At 37.4% G+C, this 18661-nt stretch overlaps 13 protein-coding genes across 13 annotated transcripts; 7 read left to right on the top strand and 6 right to left on the bottom strand.

The window, feature by feature from the left end:
- Positions 1 to 88: 88 nt before the first annotated feature.
- Positions 89 to 2527, bottom strand: T551_00370 (uncharacterized protein; the record flags this gene model as incomplete). The annotated part of the gene is made up of 6 exons (XM_018372637.1): positions 89 to 163; positions 206 to 405; positions 449 to 865; positions 909 to 1077; positions 1122 to 2192; positions 2237 to 2527. 6 exons carry the CDS (start codon positions 2525 to 2527, stop codon positions 89 to 91), a joined length of 2223 nt encoding a protein of 740 aa, XP_018230971.1.
- Positions 2528 to 2961: 434 nt separating this feature from the next.
- Positions 2962 to 4251, bottom strand: T551_00369 (uncharacterized protein; the record flags this gene model as incomplete). Its single annotated transcript, XM_018372636.1, has 5 exons — positions 2962 to 3259; positions 3308 to 3672; positions 3714 to 3777; positions 3823 to 3922; positions 3966 to 4251. The coding sequence occupies 5 exons, from the start codon at positions 4249 to 4251 to the stop codon at positions 2962 to 2964; spliced, it is 1113 nt and encodes a 370-aa protein (XP_018230970.1).
- Positions 4252 to 4402: 151 nt separating this feature from the next.
- Positions 4403 to 5263, top strand: T551_00368 (tRNA guanylyltransferase; the record flags this gene model as incomplete). The annotated part of the gene is made up of 3 exons (XM_018372635.1): positions 4403 to 4683; positions 4735 to 4993; positions 5042 to 5263. The coding sequence occupies 3 exons, from the start codon at positions 4403 to 4405 to the stop codon at positions 5261 to 5263; spliced, it is 762 nt and encodes a 253-aa protein (XP_018230969.1).
- Positions 5264 to 5463: 200 nt separating this feature from the next.
- Positions 5464 to 6097, top strand: T551_00367 (chromatin modification protein; the record flags this gene model as incomplete). Its single annotated transcript, XM_018372634.1, has 4 exons — positions 5464 to 5596; positions 5640 to 5871; positions 5914 to 5971; positions 6056 to 6097. The coding sequence occupies 4 exons, from the start codon at positions 5464 to 5466 to the stop codon at positions 6095 to 6097; spliced, it is 465 nt and encodes a 154-aa protein (XP_018230968.1).
- A 376-nt stretch (positions 6098 to 6473) lies between these two features.
- On the top strand, positions 6474 to 7464 carry T551_00366 (rRNA-processing protein UTP11; the record flags this gene model as incomplete). The annotated part of the gene is made up of 4 exons (XM_018372633.1): positions 6474 to 6655; positions 6709 to 6859; positions 6985 to 7075; positions 7121 to 7464. The coding sequence occupies 4 exons, from the start codon at positions 6474 to 6476 to the stop codon at positions 7462 to 7464; spliced, it is 768 nt and encodes a 255-aa protein (XP_018230967.1).
- Positions 7465 to 7580: 116 nt separating this feature from the next.
- T551_00365 (ubiquitin-protein ligase RMD5) lies at positions 7581 to 9743 on the bottom strand (the record flags this gene model as incomplete). The annotated part of the gene is made up of 6 exons (XM_018372632.1): positions 7581 to 7708; positions 7754 to 8119; positions 8223 to 8395; positions 8436 to 8536; positions 9310 to 9441; positions 9489 to 9743. The coding sequence occupies 6 exons, from the start codon at positions 9741 to 9743 to the stop codon at positions 7581 to 7583; spliced, it is 1155 nt and encodes a 384-aa protein (XP_018230966.1).
- An 874-nt stretch (positions 9744 to 10617) lies between these two features.
- T551_00364 (uncharacterized protein) lies at positions 10618 to 10886 on the bottom strand (the record flags this gene model as incomplete). The annotated part of the gene is made up of 2 exons (XM_018372631.1): positions 10618 to 10808; positions 10871 to 10886. The coding sequence occupies 2 exons, from the start codon at positions 10884 to 10886 to the stop codon at positions 10618 to 10620; spliced, it is 207 nt and encodes a 68-aa protein (XP_018230965.1).
- Positions 10887 to 11434: 548 nt separating this feature from the next.
- T551_00363 (uncharacterized protein) lies at positions 11435 to 12354 on the top strand (the record flags this gene model as incomplete). The annotated part of the gene is made up of 3 exons (XM_018372630.1): positions 11435 to 11773; positions 11829 to 12188; positions 12232 to 12354. 3 exons carry the CDS (start codon positions 11435 to 11437, stop codon positions 12352 to 12354), a joined length of 822 nt encoding a protein of 273 aa, XP_018230964.1.
- A 670-nt stretch (positions 12355 to 13024) lies between these two features.
- On the bottom strand, positions 13025 to 13969 carry T551_00362 (lipoyl(octanoyl) transferase; the record flags this gene model as incomplete). Its single annotated transcript, XM_018372629.1, has 4 exons — positions 13025 to 13045; positions 13086 to 13291; positions 13336 to 13429; positions 13640 to 13969. 4 exons carry the CDS (start codon positions 13967 to 13969, stop codon positions 13025 to 13027), a joined length of 651 nt encoding a protein of 216 aa, XP_018230963.1.
- Positions 13970 to 14467: 498 nt separating this feature from the next.
- Positions 14468 to 14876, top strand: T551_00361 (uncharacterized protein; the record flags this gene model as incomplete). The annotated part of the gene is made up of 3 exons (XM_018372628.1): positions 14468 to 14529; positions 14572 to 14619; positions 14663 to 14876. The coding sequence occupies 3 exons, from the start codon at positions 14468 to 14470 to the stop codon at positions 14874 to 14876; spliced, it is 324 nt and encodes a 107-aa protein (XP_018230962.1).
- A 440-nt stretch (positions 14877 to 15316) lies between these two features.
- On the top strand, positions 15317 to 16554 carry T551_00360 (uncharacterized protein; the record flags this gene model as incomplete). The annotated part of the gene is made up of 5 exons (XM_018372627.1): positions 15317 to 15340; positions 15393 to 15507; positions 15549 to 15622; positions 15666 to 15820; positions 15867 to 16554. 5 exons carry the CDS (start codon positions 15317 to 15319, stop codon positions 16552 to 16554), a joined length of 1056 nt encoding a protein of 351 aa, XP_018230961.1.
- A 594-nt stretch (positions 16555 to 17148) lies between these two features.
- On the bottom strand, positions 17149 to 17775 carry T551_00359 (lipoyl synthase, mitochondrial; the record flags this gene model as incomplete). Its single annotated transcript, XM_018372626.1, has 1 exon — positions 17149 to 17775. One exon carries the CDS (start codon positions 17773 to 17775, stop codon positions 17149 to 17151), a length of 627 nt encoding a protein of 208 aa, XP_018230960.1.
- Positions 17776 to 18208: 433 nt separating this feature from the next.
- Positions 18209 to 18520, top strand: T551_00358 (mitochondrial 37S ribosomal protein MRP2; the record flags this gene model as incomplete). Its single annotated transcript, XM_018372625.1, has 1 exon — positions 18209 to 18520. One exon carries the CDS (start codon positions 18209 to 18211, stop codon positions 18518 to 18520), a length of 312 nt encoding a protein of 103 aa, XP_018230959.1.
- Between the last annotated feature and the right edge of the window lie 141 nt (positions 18521 to 18661).

Here is an 18661-nt window from a genome sequence, read left to right as displayed (position 1 = left end):
TGAATATCTTTCTTAATTGCATGGTACATATAATATAGGCAATTGCATGAATATTAAAAATATTGTTTAATGTTTTAATGGTCATATCTTATTCATTATGAAGGTATTGTGTATTTGTGTTTCGTCTGAGTCCAGCATGTAATCTTGCTTGTCGATAGTAAATCTTAGTTATATTAGCTGTGTAAAAAGTAATCATATAAATTACCATAAATGCTATAAATAAACATAAAAGTAAAATAACAATTGTTTCAAAAAAATCGTCTTTACTTTGATAGTATTCTTGGTCATCATAATCTAGTTCTAAAACATTTTCACTTTCATCAATATCATCAATTCTTAATGAATCTTGTATTTTTCTAATAAAGTTTTTTGATTTAGTAATGATACTTGTATTTTCTTTTTGTCCTATACATCATTTAGAATTAATGTAATATATTTTAAAGCTAACCTAGTTTATTAGATGTAGTTATCGTACTTCCGTTCACAATAGATTTATATACACTTCTTATCCGAAGTTTGATCAAAGAAAGTGTGACAGGCAGCCATGCTTCAGAACTAGTTAAAAGTGCATTAACATAATGTCGTTTTGCCAAAAGAAAATCCTGCTGTATACCAATTCCATTCTCATACATCCATCCTAAATTCCAGATTGCAAGAGCAGATATTCCAGTATCAGCTGCTGACATAAAACACTTAATAGCTTTAGATGGATCTGCCTTTGTTCCTATGCCTTCTAAATAATAATCACCCATCCTAACCATTGCATCAACATTATTTTGTTTTGCTGCTCGTGTATAATAGATTAAAGAAAGTTGATCTGACATTGGAAAATAGTCTTTTTTGTAACGAGAAACATAAGATTTTGCTAAATCAAATCAGAATAAAAATTATAAAGGATATCAACTAGCCTTTATCAAGAAGCCATGCAAAGTTAAATTGTCCTGCTTCATAACCCTGCTCTGCAGCAATTAAACTGCCAATCAGTGTCATATGTATGTTATTATTTTCATATGCTTTTTCTGCTTCCTCAAGTGTTGAATAAACTGTCCCAATTCTTTCAGAAACATATTTGTAATACTGGTAAAAGTGAATATATAGATATAAGTATTAATTAAAAATACCGTAACTGTTCTTTGACAGGAAGATTCTTTCGAAAGTTCATTATAGCTCATTGTTGCTAAATAATACGCTGCTTCAACAGGATTTTTATCCCATGCTAACTCAAAAAGTAGATATGCTTTTGTATAATCTTTTTGTGCTAAATATATTTTAGCAAGATTAACTTTAGCGGAAGAAAGGCCTTGATCAGAAGCAGCTTTGAAAAGCTCTGTTGCTTTTTTTGTATCTATATTGGTATCACCATATCCTTTCAAATAGATCATTCCCATACTGTTTTGACAAACGGCATCACCAATATTTATACCACGTTGAAACCATATTTTAGCAATTCGAAAATTCTGTACAACACCTTCTCCTCTAAAATACATTAAACCCAAATATCTTGCTGCTTCTGCCGCTCCTATTCCATATTTTTCATCATATGGGTCACCATTTTTTTTCCAATATAATCTTGCGATCCTTTTAAAATAACTAAATGATTTTTTAAAATTTCTCTCCATACTAGATGTTCCAAGATAAAAAAGTTTACCAAGAAGCAATTGTGCCTCAACGTCCCCTTTTTCTGCTATATATGAATAATAATCTATATAATTATCCATCTCTTTTTTTTCAATTCTAATAATTTTGCCAACTAACTTCTTTTTCTTTCTATATTCTGCCCCACTTGAAACAACACTAGCACCTTCTCCATAAATGCCTCCCTTATCATCAGCAAACTTTCTTGGAATACGAGGAAGAGTAATGCCTCCGGGTGGTCCAGAATCATAATAATCCATTAACTTATCTGCTACCTTTTTATAATACTCGGCTGCTGTTTGGCATGATTGTGGAGCTCCAATACCTAAATAATATCTATATCCAAGGATCATTTCAGCCCTGATATTTCCTTGAGATGCAGAAAAAACAAAATATAGTAAAGCCTTTGCTTGGTCTCGAGGAACTTCATCAACAATACCTACTGCATAAAAAAGTCCCAAATTTAATTGTGCTGTTGCATTTCCTGTTCGTTCAGCAAGCTCTTTATAAAACAAAAATGCTTTATACATATTTAATGGATGGCTAAAATTTCCATACTTTTAACTGTTAGGTTCTAATATTTCAGTTATATAATACATACAAAATGCATATCTCCTAATAAATATAAAGCATCATTATTTCCTAGTTCTGCAGCCTTCTTAAGCATAGAAGAAACTCTTATAATTTGGCTCCCCTTCCCGTATTTTCCTATTTCTATATCTTCTTGTTGAGATGTTACTCGAATTAATATAAATTTAGATATAGTATGCTTTAAAGTATTAAAAAACCACGAAAATTTCTGCTGTGGTATTGAATAAGTTGTAAATGTTTTTGACGACATATCATTTAATATTTTAAGAGATTCATTATATAAATCATCCGCTATTTCCATTAATTAAGTGAAATGTATCGTTGTTTAAAAATACCTGTTATGTTTTTTTTGTCGAAAAAATCAAACATAACATCAGGTATAAATGCCTGTTTCAAGTCTTCAGCATAGTTTACCTGTGTTTTCTTGTTTTTTTCATTCTTTTCTTGATCTTTTGTGTTACATCTTACTACAAACAAGCCTAAATATAGGTAAAAACGTACACAAAAAAGATTATATGAATAACTTAGAAGAGAAAAGATAATAAACATAAGAAAGCCCTTCATAGGGACTATTCTGATACGTAAAAATATCATTATTTATCATATGCTAGGTCTATTTATAGTCATTTTTTTGCTACAAATTTTCTTGTTGATCGCTTGTTCGAAAGGCCAGGTTTAAGAATGGAACATATACATAGATAGTAATTACAAAAAATAATTATTTTTTAGTTACTATTATTTATTACTTTGATATAGAATCAAGAATATATTTTGATCTGTAAGAATAGTAGTGTTGGTATATTTTTTATTCAAAAATATAGAACTTACTTTCTTAGTAGGAGGTGTTTTGTTTTCATTATCTATTGCTCTATGCCCACGTATTTGACCATCTTCCCCACCAGTATAAATTACCTGTCTTTGTTCATCAAAAACGAGACAGCGTGTGAGTGCATCGTTATGATTATCTAAGCGTATATGTGCCTGTTGATCAATAGTACCATCAGAATGTACTAGCCAAAGAGATGTTTTTTCACTTAAAAATGTTATTAAAAACTGATTAATTTTTTTTATTAATTAATACTTATGAGTACCACAACATAAATATGCTGCATCGTCTGTATTATGTGGAATTACATCAATTACATAGTTGCAATTGAGTTTGTATCTGATATCTCCTAAAGAAATAAAATTATAGGCCGTACTAGCATTTTCATTGTCTATATCTTTTTCTATGTCTTGAATATCGTAGAGGCTAAATGTTTCCATATGACTTAAACCAAATATAGTATTTGATCCAATAAAATCCGCACGATGAATTGATGACTGGTGATTCAGAACTTGAATTACAGCTTCATCTTCATCAGATATTCTGGTATCAAAGATATTGATAAGACCATCACAACTACCACTACATAAAAGATGCTGTTTCTCTGGATGAAATCGTACCTTTGTTGAATTAAAAATTAAAAGAATAAAACAAAACTTACATCAGTAACATCATCATTTTGTGACTCAGTATAAGAGAAAAGAAGAGATAATTTACGTTTGTCCCTGAAACGATTAGGTTATTTGAGTGTTTTTTGGATATAACACTACCATAAAAAAATATATGCTTCCTGCCCAGATAATACACTTCCAGATGATATCTTTGTCTTATCTGCGTTTTCAGAGACCGAAAGAAGAGCTATTTTCTTCCCTGGCATTTTTAATATCAATATACATAGATGGATCCTGAAAACCTGTTTTGAATTCTCCACATGCTCCTAACGTCCTACTGTCCCAAAGTTTTACTACTCCATCATTTCCACAGCTCATAATTATATGTTTTTCTGATATTTTTACGTCTGAAATCTCCTTGTGCGCTTGGAGAGCTGTAGAGCTCATTTTTAACGTTTCTGAGTCCCATAAACGAAGAGCTCCGTCTGATCCTGAAGAAACAAGTAGATTATCTTCAAATGCTAAATTGTATATATATGTATCTTCCTCTGGATATGCTGCTGTATAGATTGTTCTAAATTCATTCATTTTTACTTTTCTTTTGCTGTTCAGCGGTACCCCACATTACCCCACGATTACCCCACATTACCGTGCGGGGTAACGATATCTAACGACATAATAAAAAGTTAGTAAAAGATTGATACGAATATCAAAGAATTGTGATTATTAAAGTGTAAATATGGTGAATTCTAAATATGAATATGTACGTAAATTTGAAACATCAGATAAACTTTTACCAAATACCTGGATTGTGATAAGATTGGATGGATGTGGGTTTCATAAGTTTTCATCGATTCATGAGTTTGAAAAGCCAAATGATGTTCGAGCTCTTAACCTTATGAATGAAGCAGCATCGGTTACTATGAAAGCATTTCCAGATATTATCCTTGCATATGGGAACAGTGATGAATATAGCTTTGTTTTTCAAAAAACCTGTCACTTGTATGAACGCCGTTCTAGGTATTAATAAATAGTTGATTGGGTACAATAGAATATTAACAAAAGGTATAGCAAACTTACAAGTATAGTTGTTTCTCTTTTTACATCGAATTATGTATTTCTATGGCCTCGGTATTTTAAAGATAAAATGTTAATGTATCCGCCTTCTTTTGATGCTCGATCTATACTTTATCCATCTAAAGAAAATATTCGTGACTATCTTAGCTGGAGACAAGTAGATTGTCACATTAACAATCTGTATAATACAGCTTTTTGGGCTCTTGTTCAGAAAGGTGGAATGTCCACAACAGATGCTGAAAAAACACTCATGGTAAAATATTATACAGGACTTTTGAACAATACACCCTTACTGAGATAGGGGACATTAGCAAAGGATAAAAATGAGCTTCTTTTCAGTAAATTTGGTATTAATTATAACAATGAACATGAGATGTTCAAAAAGGGGAGTGTTCTTCTAAGAAACTCTTCTGCTAACAACTTAGAAAAAACTTCCAGTAAAAATACAAAACAAATAGCTGTGCTTCATGTAGATATAATAGGCGATCCTTTTTGGGATGAGCGTCCATCATTGTTGAAATAACATCAATCATTTTTCTTAAAACTATTACTGAATAGCTTTCATAAAAGCAATCTATTCTTTCATAGTTACCCATAAAAACCTTTCTTCAATACATCTTTTGCTTAAAACTATTACTTGGTCACGTGATTATCACGTGTTTCCATTTGCCGAGATGATTTAGACGTCAGTCGTTTATAAATACCAACTATTAACTCTAAATAATGACAGAAGAATCAGCAAATACACGAAAATATGTTCCACGAGATGCACGTCTTGTCCATCTTATTCTGACATCTCTTGGAGTTGAAGCATATCAGCAGAATGTACCTTTACAATTAATGACATTTGCACATCGTATAAGATTTTGAAAAATACCATATAATTAACAAAGTTTTAGGATATATATACCAAGTTTTGCAAGATGCAGTGGCATATTCTGACTATGCACGGCCAGATAGTGCAACAGAGCTGACGATTGACGATATTCGACTGGCAATTGCATCTCAAGTGAATAATTCGTTCCGAGGGCCTCCACCCAAGGAGTTTCTGCTTGAGTTAGCAACAGAACGTAATAGAAAGCCTCTTCCTCCGATTAATCCTACATATGGCTTGCATCTTCCTCCAAAAAAGTTTTTTTTAGTAAAAAAAAAGATTGCCACTTATTTTAATAGATATCTCTTAACTGCACCGAATTGGGATTTTGAGTCCTCTGAAGCAGAGAAAAATGAGGTACGGTTTTCAATGTTTATATAATTTTTGTTTTAAATAATTTTTTATATTTTTTGTTTTTACTAAAGATACTAATATTTTTAGGATTCTGAGCCGCTTAATATGGAGGTAGATGCATCCCATTAGAACAATGGATGTATTCTATGTTTTTTAATTGTTTATTTGTACATTTTTAATTCTTTTTTACAAACAATACATATCGACTTTAACCTCAAAAAAAAACGTTTTTATTTCTAATATTATATAAAGTATTAAACAAAGTGCAGACAGGCTAGAGTATTAAAAGGTATTATAGTAAGTGTTTTAATAGGTTACTTATATGTTTCTTTTTAGTTTTTATTGGTTTTTTGTCAGATTTTTTAGACTTATCTTTTCACTAATTTTTTCGGAGTTTGTTTTAAAATAACACGTTTTTATTAACTTATATTTTTCCAACAAGAACTTTGATCATACCCATTGTGGAGTAGTTTTGAATACACTGTTTTGCGTTTATTTTTAAAAAATGCGTACATTGAAACATTCATTGCAGCGCCGCAACCATCGGGAGCGGGCGCAGCCAGTAGAACGTCAGAAATGGGGTCTTCTAGAAAAACCAAAGGATTACCGCCTAAGGGCTCTGGATTATCGCTCAAAGCAGCTTCGGCTCAAACGGCTTCGTGAAAAAGCAGCAGAAAGGAATCCTGAGTAAGCGTTTGCAATTTTACAGCAATTGTATTATGTAATGGTTATGTTTTTAGTGAATTTTACTTTGGAATGATGCGAGAAAAAACAAAAGATGGTATTGTTTATGTTAGCCGAGGGAATCCTGTATTATCTGAAGAAAATGTACGATTGTTAAAAACTCAAGATTCAGCATATATTAAAACAATGCAACGCATTGAAAATGAGGTACGTTTGTATGTTTATTTTGTTTTTATTCTTTAGTGTGATTTTATTCTGCTTATATGTTAATTTTTGCTATTATTATAGACCTTTTCAATAAATTTAAATTATCGTTCTAACTAATGACTAAGAGGATAAAAAAACTTGAGGAACGTATACAAATGAATATTCATACAACATCCGACCGTGTAGGAAAACATTATTATTTTATGGATGAAGTAGGTAAGTAATACATTTGACTTAACCTATTATTAACAGGGAAAAAAGATCTTCAAGAAAAGCATGATAAAGAACAGAAAAACCAGGATACATGTCACCAAATGTTAGAAAAATCCACAAATGAGCTTTTTAAGTTTGATAGCCAAACGGAAACAGCTCTTGATCAAAATGATGTTCAGTTTATTCAAACGTTTACAAAAAGTGCATTGCCAATTGATTCTAAACTGGTGCACGAATTAGAGTCACGGAAAGCGCGAGCGGCACAACTATCAGTCTTAGCAAAACATATTGATCTTCATCGAAACCTACAAACAAAAGGCGAAAGGAAAAAAGTAGGCACTTCACAAGACGGGGTCCCTATTTACAAATGGAAACTTGAAAGAAAAAAATAGGGTTGGAAGTGGTAGCTTTGTATATGTCAAATAATACATTTCTGTGTATCCATTGTATTTTTGATTATTTATTTTTTCAAAGATAAAGCAGGATAGCTTCCTGTGGCGTAGTTTCCCTAATAAGTATTAATAATTAGTTTATAAGAAAAAAAAGCATTCCTTGGACAGTAAGGGCATTTAAATTTACTAGTAGGGTTATCTTTAGAGAGTCGTTCGATTGAATTTTTTGAAATAACATGTCCACCTATAAAAATTATTAAAGAAAATCAATATAGTATGTGGAAAGTACAAGGAATCATAAGCGGAGGATTCGAATCTGTTGTTTGTTCTTTGCTGATAGGACAAGTGAAAACACTATGGAATTGATATTTGCTTGGCAGTGGAATTTCAACTGGAAGCTCATTTTGACTTGTCCATTCTGTCTTTTTTTCTTTCATAATACTTGACATTTTGAGTAATGTTGGAATTGCTAAAGAACCTGCAATAGAAACTGTTTGCAAGGGAGAGTCGGGTGCAAATCCAATTAAAGAGCAATATTCACGACTAAATAATGCCTGAACCGATGACCAAAGGTTATCATGTATATATAATTCTTTATAAGGAAAAAGTTGTATATTTGATGTATAGCAAAAAAGACACATAAGTTGTTTGATTTCTATAAAGTAGTTATTAGTATTAGAACTATTAAAAAGAGTTTTATAAAATCAAAGTTTGGCAAAATATTGCAAATTCTAATAGAACTTTAATTAAAAACAGACCTTTTAAATATTTGTTGGCAAAGGGTGGGAAATGTGTTCGTGCATATTCAATTGCTTCCGTATAATTGTCTTGGGTACATCTTACAAATATCGAGATAAATTGAAGTTTATGCAGATCAAATTCAAGGTTACTGCCACGCTGTTCAAGTAACGCACGTTTCGAAAATGACCATCTAGCTTGTTATATATAACCATATAACATGTATAGCTTACTCAATTGCTGTTTGGAAATTTTCGTTACGCAATGCATCTAGGATACAATAAAGTTGTTGAAAAGCTTGTAGTAGATCTGTCGGCAGGTTGAGATTTGTTTCCTGTTTTTAATTAGATTATTAATATTAAGAATTAGAGCATTTAGAATGTCTGAGAAGAGATATATAACACTAGATTAGCATTTTAAACATTGAATTAAACTTTAAATTATGAATCAGTAACATTAAAGTACAGAAAGTCCTAAGCAATCTTGTAATTGAAGATTTTTGTTAAATATTAATATTGAATTTTTCAGAACAGTAAAATAAAGCTAAGCATCAGTACAATCAAAACAGAACTAAATATAATATCTTGCTTGAATTATAATTCTAGAGGTTTAAAAATAAATTTTAAGTTCTAGAGATAAATTTTAAATCAACACAGTACATTCGATCAATCGGCTAAAATACTTTTAACTATCAATATTTATGTTTATCGAAATCAACTTATGACTCACTAAAACATGTTTAATGATTAAAACAAATTTAAATATTTGTTAATCATTTTAAGTAAATTTTTGTTTTAACAAATATTAGATTCAATTCATACTGCTAAAACATAATATCCATTAGAATATTATTCAGTGTTTTCAATTCTTTTTAGTTCTCAAAATCTTTTTTTTAAAATAACATTTATAATTTGTGATAAAGCTTAAAAACCCTTGATAAATTTATAGCATAAATTCTTAATCATAGAAATAACAGCTTAAAAGCTCCTGTAGACTTTGGAAAGTCCCTCAGAACTTAAAGAATTCTGTATTTATCTTCTATATCCCTTATTTCACGCTATTTTACTCTTTTCTGCTCCTCTCCATTCATATTTGCATAATACCCACCTCCATAAATGTTTCTGCCATTCCAAACGCTGCCTCCCGAACTAGATGCATCCCAATTGTATAGTGTAGCCATTCTGGTTCTCCCGGAAAGTTTTCATGAACGTGAATTCCCGTTAAATCTGTACGGAATTGCTGTTCTGCTTAGATAACACTTTGATTTGCTGTTAATAACCGCATACTTTATCAAGAACCCGTCCATAACGCTGTATTGCTGTTTGCACTTTACGCTGTGCCTCTGATATCTGTGTTATTGTATGTTGTAGAGTAGGCCGTATCGCCGTCCATGTCGATAAGGCCGATGTACTGTCTGTACATTCACAGAGCTGCTGTTTTGCCTGCTTCAGCTGTTGCACATATGCTTCAAGAGCATTAAGTGTTGGCGCTGTCTCTAATTTTGCTACCAACAGCTCTGATTCTCTGATAAGTCCGTCCATAGGTAATATACGGCACTGATGCACGATAATTGTGGTTATTTGTAGATGGAAGTGCAGGTTGGTCCGGTTTATAAATATATTTGTAGATGGGTTTGGGTTGTCTTTAGATATGCATATAAGACGTATATAGTTGTCTGTACATGTATATATGTAACATGTAAAATACATTAGAAATTGTTGATGGATATATATTGTACATATAAATATGTATAGTGTGTGTCTTTATAACACATATATTAGCTATATAATATATATATTATATATGTACAACAAATACAATGTATATATTCTGCATATATACATTGTGTATATAGTACAGATACAGTGTATAACACATATACACTGTGAATACAGGTATAAAGAAATGGATAAACAAGGCAACATGTATTTACCACATACACGTAGACGTAGATATAGATAATGTATATAAAGTGTACAAAACATTGGATTCTAGAAGATAAAGAACGTATATGCACATTGTGTATACATTACATACTATTATATACACGTACAATACTATATAATCTATATAATATGCATATAATACAGATATAGCACACATATAACACATATACAATACATATATAATACATATATAATATGCATATAACACACATAATACATGTATAATACGCATGTTATATGCATATAATACACAAATGTCTATAGGCGATATACAGTCCCCAAGACATTGTAAAAAGGGTGCAATGCAGAGTATATACATATTAAAATAGTATGCATACAACCAACATATCGGCGCATATATCCGGTCTTTACTGTATACATCTTGTAACTCTCTTAGTGCAAAATAGCATGCCGAGATGCATCTGAGTGAGTTTCGGTTCGAATAACAGTGCCAATGGCCATAAAAAAGCTAATATGGGTCAATAAAGCTGCAATAAAGCACAAAAACGGGCCCAAAAGTTGCTGCACTAGAAAGCATAGTTGTACCAAGAGTACGGATAACTCCATAGCGTCCAGGACCGTGACGGAGCAGATGGACACCTCCCTGTGAAATCAGCAGCATTGAAAGACCGGGAACGCATATACAAAGAGAAGGCCGACCTAAGAAAGTTAGGCATTGTTGGATGCAGAAAACACAAGTACGCAGAGGCCTACAGAGCTACCCATAAGGGCACCCATTTTGACTGGTGGATTAGTGACACAGTAAGCAGGAACAGCTTACGCTTATCGAGAGTCGTCGGTCGTCCAGCCATGGGATTTACGTGGGCAGCCGGTGTTCGAGAAGTCTATATGTGAACACAGAAGGCGAGCAAAGAATAGAATTGGGTAGTATATGGGGATTAAGACGCATATATAACGCATATAATACATATACACGCATATACACGTATATAAGCGTACAAACACGTATATAAGTATATACTCCGCATACACGCACATATAACGTATACACACCATATATACAACGTATACAACACATACAACACATACAACACATACAACGTATATATATATCGTATATATATCGTATATATATCATATACCATATATCATTGGATACAATAGGACTTTGAAGCATATACAGTCTAAAGTATTATCTACAGTTCAGAGCAACAATATATATATATTCAGTGGATATACTTGTTGAATGCATATAATCCAGTGATTTAGTATATATTGTTTCTTATTTAACGCATATATACAGCATAATAATGGAATATTATGACATGCATGACGGAGGAATAAAGCAGATAAACTCATCAGGATGCCTCGTATTAGCACCTTTAAATGAAACATTTGAACGTAAATGTCTATGGCTACCTGTATGGCCACAGACTTTACGAATGGGGCGTCAAACGAGTTCACGTACGATGCCGTCACCGTCTAATGGGTTTTTTGATTCTAAAGTACTAAGTCGTGCACATGCAGAAGTATGGACGGATACAGCAGGGAATGTTTTTATCCGTGATATTCAGAGTAGTAACGGGACGTTTTTGAACGGGCGGCGGTTGAGTGCAGAAGGTCAAGTGAGTGAACCAGTGGTATTGCAGACAGGAGATGTTTTGGTATGCGCATATACAACGCATAGATTTTGCATATATACAGAGTAACACACTGTAGGAGCTTGGGATTGATATTCTGAATGAAGATGATCGGTCAATTGTTCACCGGGGAGTAGCAGCACGTATTGAGTATGCAGGACTTGCAGAGATGCAGCCATCTGAACATTCAGAAACGCCTAAAAATACATGGAATAACATAGATTCGTCAGATTCAGCATATATGACCTGGGTTGGTACGTATCGGGCAACTACACCGTGTTTATACGGTACAAATACATATGAGGGTACGTCGGAGGCATTATGTGCGAAATCACCTGCATTAGAAGCGTCTTGTATACCATCAACAGTAGCGCCTTTAGAATCGGTATATGAAGGGTATAATTCTCTAGCAATTAATGGTATACTTCAGATTTTAAATGTAAAAACAATGCATTTACGATGATTATTACTTAGGGTGATAGAAAAGTATTAAGATGACGGAAATGCAAGCCAAGGAACTTGCTAATGTGACAAGTATGCTTAATTCTATCCAGGAAGCGTTTTTTGTAGATGTAACAGGCGTTTTTTTCGTTATTTCATCATGAAAAACTAACAAGTATTAGCGAGAAACTCATGTATCGACAATTCCGACTTCATCTATAGAGGTGGATACATCTATAACCGCAGATAAGAGTGCACATTGTTCATCACCTTCATTGGTTAATTTGGAAGTTTTGGCAATGAAACAACGTGAGATTGATGAAAAGACGATGAAAATCAAACAACTTGAAGCTGAACGGCAATATAAACAAGCGTGTGAGCAAACATACAAGCAAGTGGTTGAATCGTTGTTCAAAGAACAACAAAATGATGTTGTAAAGAGTGGAAAAAAGGCCGAAACAGAATATGTCATTAGTGAAAATGAGGTGAAGAAAAACACAGAAGTTGAGGAAAAAGAAAACCCGGATTCTGAATTGAAGATGTTACAACAAACATTAGAAGCAACGAAAAAAGAACTTGAAATATGGAAATATCGTACTAAAATAACAGAAAAAGTTGTTGAACAATCAACATACCATATAGCAGCACTTTTAAAAACATCAGAAATCCAGATACCATCTCCAGATTTTACAAATAATGCTCCCATAGGTCTTGATCCATGGGTATTGTTTTTACCTACATGTTGCGTATTTGTAGGTATTAGTATGATGCTTTATTTAAACAATATCGTATTTATATCATCTAACGATCCCCATTGATTCGAAAGGAAGGTTTTCACTTCTTGGATATTAATTTCTTGAACTGTGCATTGTAACACATTGATTAATTGCTTAACCCAATGGGATTGGACTGTTTCAAGCGGGATTTTTATGCCTTCGCGTTCAAAACTCGTCATTTCCTTGTTTTTAAGGCCACATGCAGTGATTTTATTGAAATAGCTTAGATTCGTCGAAACATTTAATGCAATTCCATGAGACGTAATATGTCTCCGCAAATGCAGACCAATTGATGCAATTTTTCTCGTAGGTGATACCCATACACCTATTACATTAATATACTGCATCGGGAACCTTATTTCTCAGAACCTCTGTGTTCAGTGAGGATTGTTGTCAAACCAAATGCATTACACGTTCTAAGCATTGATAACTCGAGTCTATTCACATATTCTTTTAATGTCATCTGTGCCAATAAGATATTGAAAAATAAATAATAAACATAAAATATGATTTGGAACAAGAAATATCGCAGATCAAACTGGGAGAAAATGTATACCAAATACATTCTCATTATAAAGCAAAGGCAGTACAGGCATAAGGCTGCTTCAAACGATATTTATTGCATTGTTGTATATCACCTTTGTCTGGTCTTTATTTAGGTACACAAACATACCTGAAAATCCACAAGGTCAAGGATAGGATATCCCACTATCTGGCCTGGTCCGTGAAAAGTGATTTGCCCTCCACGCAATGTATTAACAACCATTGCAGAAGGGTTTGTCCTGAGATAAACTACATCTTCTTCACTAAGGCGGTTGCTCTCCCGCCGACCACAGGTGTATGTCGGCTCAAACTGGCTGACAATAAGTAGTGCAGGTGGCTTTGTATATGTTTCAGGCCACTGTTTATGTGCAAGAAATAGACTAACCCATGACTCTTGGATAGCCGCTGCTGTTGTATATTTGCATGGCCCACGCAGCGGCAAATAAAGCATCCGTTGCATACGGACAAGAGAATACAGTGTATAAAACGTTGCATTGCAAAGGCAGAAAAAGAAGAAACTCAATATCATATATAAAACATAAATGCAAAAATAACCGTCTTATGGCTGATTACAAAGCCATGTTCTGTATAACATACATAGACAGTACATGCAGTACATGTACAAGCACAAACGGGATATACAGGTACATACAACACAACTACATACATATACCAGATATACTAGGCATACCAGATATACAAAGCACATATATTATGTATACAAGACGCATATATTACGCATATAGTACACATACAACGTGCATATACAATGCATACAACACGCATATATGGGGCTTCTCTTGTCTACAGATACCAAGTATTCAAGTGTATCACTGCTTTATACAGCCTAAGTCTTTCTGCTGCGGCTCGCGTTTTCAGCATTTATGCGCACACATACTTCTCGATTCTCCCGATTTGTATCTGTCGTTGCTCGAGCGACCTCACCCGCACAACCAATATGCCGTCTCTTTTTGTATGGCCAAATGGGACGCTTTCTACAAGAAAACCCTTTTTTAATAGGTATTTAGCGTGTTTTATTACCAAAAAGCTGTAATATTTTAGATTATTCGATTTTTCAAAAAATCTTTATATGATTATTATTCTTTACTTGTCGACGCTTTTTAGTGTACGTTAACAGTTTTATTAAATATAGTGAAAAGACTGATAATATACAGTTTGATCCGCAGCAAGCGGTGGACAAGTATTGTGGAAGAACAAAAAATACAAATAAAGGGTCAGAGAGGCGTAGTGGAGGTCACTCAGGATGGAACGGTTATTCATCAGGAGGACCGTCGTGCGGGAGAAAAATAGGCAGTGTAGATGATATTCGGCCGCCTCCCTGTGGGAGCTGCTGTGGGGGGATTTAGGAAGAGAAAAGCAGGGTATACGCGTGTTGTATGCGTGTTGTATGCATAATGTATGCATAATGTATGCAGTGTATGCGGTATATGCATAGTGTATGCGTTATATATGTGCATAGAATGAGTGATTTGAGGCTTTGTATGGAAAAAATTAAAAACTCGCTTTTTATTAAATATACTTTTTTTACAAGATGTTTGCAAAAACCAGTGCATATCGAAGTGAACAGATAAAAATGATTTTGGGGGAAAAATGTTTTAGGGGAGAAAGAAGACGTATTTTGCCAGAAAACAATGGGATTTTGTAGGAGAATGGGTGTTTGTGAGTAGGACGCTTTTTTCTGCGGGCTTAAACGGTGTTTTTGGTGTTTTTATCGTAATTTTTGCATTGAGAATATTCTGTCTTGTAAAGAATAAAAAAGCATTTAAGGTGCTGAAAAATAGTATTTATGGATAGAAAAAACACTAACAAGGTATAATGTGTCTGTTTATTGCCCGTACTTTTTTAATTTTTGGAAAAAACAGAGAAAACGAGAATCAAGTGAGACAAGCGTTTTAAAGTTGAAAAAAGACAAGATACCAGCAAATCCGCTTAATAATACGGCTTACCCTTTTTCTACGGGTCCAAGGAAATACACAGGTTCTTTTTTCCAAGAATTGGCGTATTTTTCTTATGTGCAGTTTCTGTTGCTCTTCCAGGGAGCATTATTGCGAATGCACAGGGGTTGGAGCTGAAAACATTTCTTGCTGGACAAGTCAGTATATACATGAATCTTTTGAGATGTTTAAAGGTCGAAGATTGCTAGAGCACTGGCTATTTTTTGTATAGATGAAATTGTAGTTTTTGATGACTCTGGAATACCGAAAGAACAGAGTGTTTTTGAAAAACACAGTGGAGTAAGCGACCCAAACACTTTTCTTGTCCACCTGCTGCGGTACATGGAGACGCCACAGTATGTTTTTGTTTTTTTTCTATGTTCAGGTAATAACTATTTACAGATATTTGAGAAAAATATTATTCCCGATACATAGAGACCTTCGGTTTGCCGGGCTTTTGAATCCCCTGGACTGCCCCCACCACTTGCGCATTGATGAAGGTTTTCCTTACAGAGAGGGCGTTACACTGGATCCCACACAGCATCCCAAGGTCCCCAAGCATTCTACGTTGGTGGAGGCGGGTCTAAGGCGGAAAGTTCTTGTTTCACAAAAAATCAAACCAGGTGTACGAGTAACGCTTTCCATGAGCGAGACAAGTATTCATAAAAACCAATATATCAAGGCAGAAGTCGTCAGCCCCTCTGCGCCACGGGAAACGATGGGGTACTACTGGGGTTATAATGTCCGTTTTGCACCCTCTTTATCGGCTGTGTTAACAGAGGCTCCATACGGTAATGGCTATGACCTGACCATTGGGACATCGGAAAGAGGCACTGCTTTTGATGATGTCAAAGACCATCTTCCGGCTTTCGACCATATTCTTATTGTCCTGGGAGGACTAGGTGGCCTGGAAGCAGCGGTTGACGCTGACCAGGATCTCGAGGCCGGAGGCGATTCTGCAAGTACGCTCTTTGATGCATGGGTCAATGTATGTCCTGCACAGGGAAGCAGGACCATCCGCACGGAGGAGGCACTGCTCATCACACTTGCCCAGATGAAGCCTGTCGTCATGGCCAAGGGGAGACTCTGATCCTCCCTCCCTCCCCCCCCACCTCCAGCACACCTTCTACCCCACACCTGTACATCTAACCTGTACATCTAACCATATAACCATACTATACACCCTATACTATACACCTATACTGTACATCTATGCTGTACGCACCACACGTCCATACGTGCGTACTGTGCGCCACTCGCCCTGGGCCCGCAGCCTCCGCAGCACCCGGCGCCTCACTCGGCCTCGCTCCCTTCCGCGGCAGCCGCCCCCCTGCCCCTCTTGAGCACGTGCTCGAGATACGCCTCGCCCGCTCGGTAGCTCGAGCGTACGAGTGGCCCCGACGCCACATACAGGAACCCTAACCCCTCTGCCATCTCCCTATACCGCTCAAACACCTGCGGGTGCACATACTCATGCACCTTCCCCGTCAGCCTAAGCACCCGCTGCCCGCCGCTCACTACACTGCGTCACCGCACACACAGCATAGCGCATACACTGCGTACACTAGCACACATGCTATATATGTATGCTATGTATGCTATATATGCTATATATGCGTGTGCGTGCGCGTGCACTGCGGCGCGATGCACACACCTTCATATGTTTCTTCGTCGGCCTGCCGCGTTAGCGCCACCAGCACCCTGCGTCTGCACACCGCAGCTCACCGCAGCCATAACACTGTGACACTGCGTACACACTGTGCAGACGCCGTAATACATACCTCATATACTGTCCAAACGTCACTACATCCACTCCCACTGCCCGCAGCGCCCTCAGCGCCGCCTCCACCTCCTCCGCCGCCTCCCCGAGCCCAAGCATAAAGCTTGTCTTTGTAAGCACTCCTCCCGATGCCTTTGCATGCTCCAGAACACGTATACTCTGCCTAAACGTCGCCCGCCGGTCCCGCACATACGGCGTTAGCGCCTCCACCGTCTCGACGTTATGTGCAAACACGTCGAGCCCCGCCTGCGCCACCGTCGCCACGTCGCACAGCTCTCCCCCAAAGTCTCCCGTTAGTGCCTCCACTAGGATCCCCGGCGACCTCTCCTTTACCGCCCGGATCGTTGCTGCAAAGTGTGCCGCTCCGCTGTCCGCAAGGTCGTCCCGGTCAACGCTCGTTAGGACAATGTACCCGACTCCCCACCGCGCAATTGCCTCTGCCGTGTGCCGCGGCTCGTCCGGGTCTAGCGGCGCCGGTGTGCCGGTGCGCACCGAGCAGAACCGGCAGCCGCGCGTACACGTATCGCCCATCAGCATGATCGTCGCTGTGGCGGCTGCCCGTGTGCCGCCCCAGCACTCGCCAATATTCGGGCCTGCAAAGTAAGCTACGGCTTAGGGCGTAGGGAGGCGAGTTACAGCGTGCTTCCTCACAGACCGTGTGGAGTCGGAGGCCGCGGAGGTCGCGGCGGATGCGCTGGTAGTTGTCGCCCTGTGGAGCAGGGCGTTGGAGCCAGGAAGGCAGACGCTGCGGCGTCTGTGGCTGCGGATGCGGCGACTGGCGGATAAAGTCGTGAAGAGAAGGGCCGGAAAAGCGGAGACGAGGCCGGTGCATGCGGGCAGGAGGGACAGACCGGAGGAAGAGCGGACAGACGGGGTGCAGACACACGAAGGCAGAGAAGGCAGATGAAGGTAGGGTGCAGAGCCCGGCGGCAGTGCTGACAGCAAGTGGAGAGTGCTGCGAGACATGGGGCGGCGGGTGGCGGCTGCCGCGGCCGAAGCGGAGCGGCAAGCGCTGCGGCACATAGTGAGGAACACGGGGCGCGCGGCAGAGGAACGGGTACGGGCACAGGCGCAGCTTGCAGCCATGGAGGGGCAAACGAGGATGGGGCGGGTTAAGAACCGGTGTATCGAGACGGGGCGAGGACGGGGAGTGCTGAGGGACTTTGGGATGTGTCGGTACCAATTCCGGGTGAATGCTCTGGCGGGGCGGCTGCCGGGGGTAAAGAAGGTGGGTAGCCAGGTGGGGGACCAGAGCTTATGGCAGGCAAGCTGGTAGGGCGGCAGCGCAGCAGCGCCCGCTGCGGCGCAGGCAGCGGGCAGCTAGGCAGTGCATGCAGAGCTGCACACGGCGGTCGGGTGCCCAGGGTTGTCGGGCGCGTTAGGCGGCGTTGGGCGGCGCGTGGGGTGCCTGGTGGAG

Source organism: Pneumocystis jirovecii (assembly GCF_001477535.1).
Source record: "Pneumocystis jirovecii RU7 chromosome Unknown supercont1.2, whole genome shotgun sequence".
NCBI classification, from domain to species: Eukaryota; Fungi; Ascomycota; class Pneumocystomycetes; order Pneumocystales; family Pneumocystaceae; genus Pneumocystis; species Pneumocystis jirovecii.
Note: the sequence above shows the minus strand (reverse complement) of the source record. Positions and strands in the feature narration are given on the sequence as shown.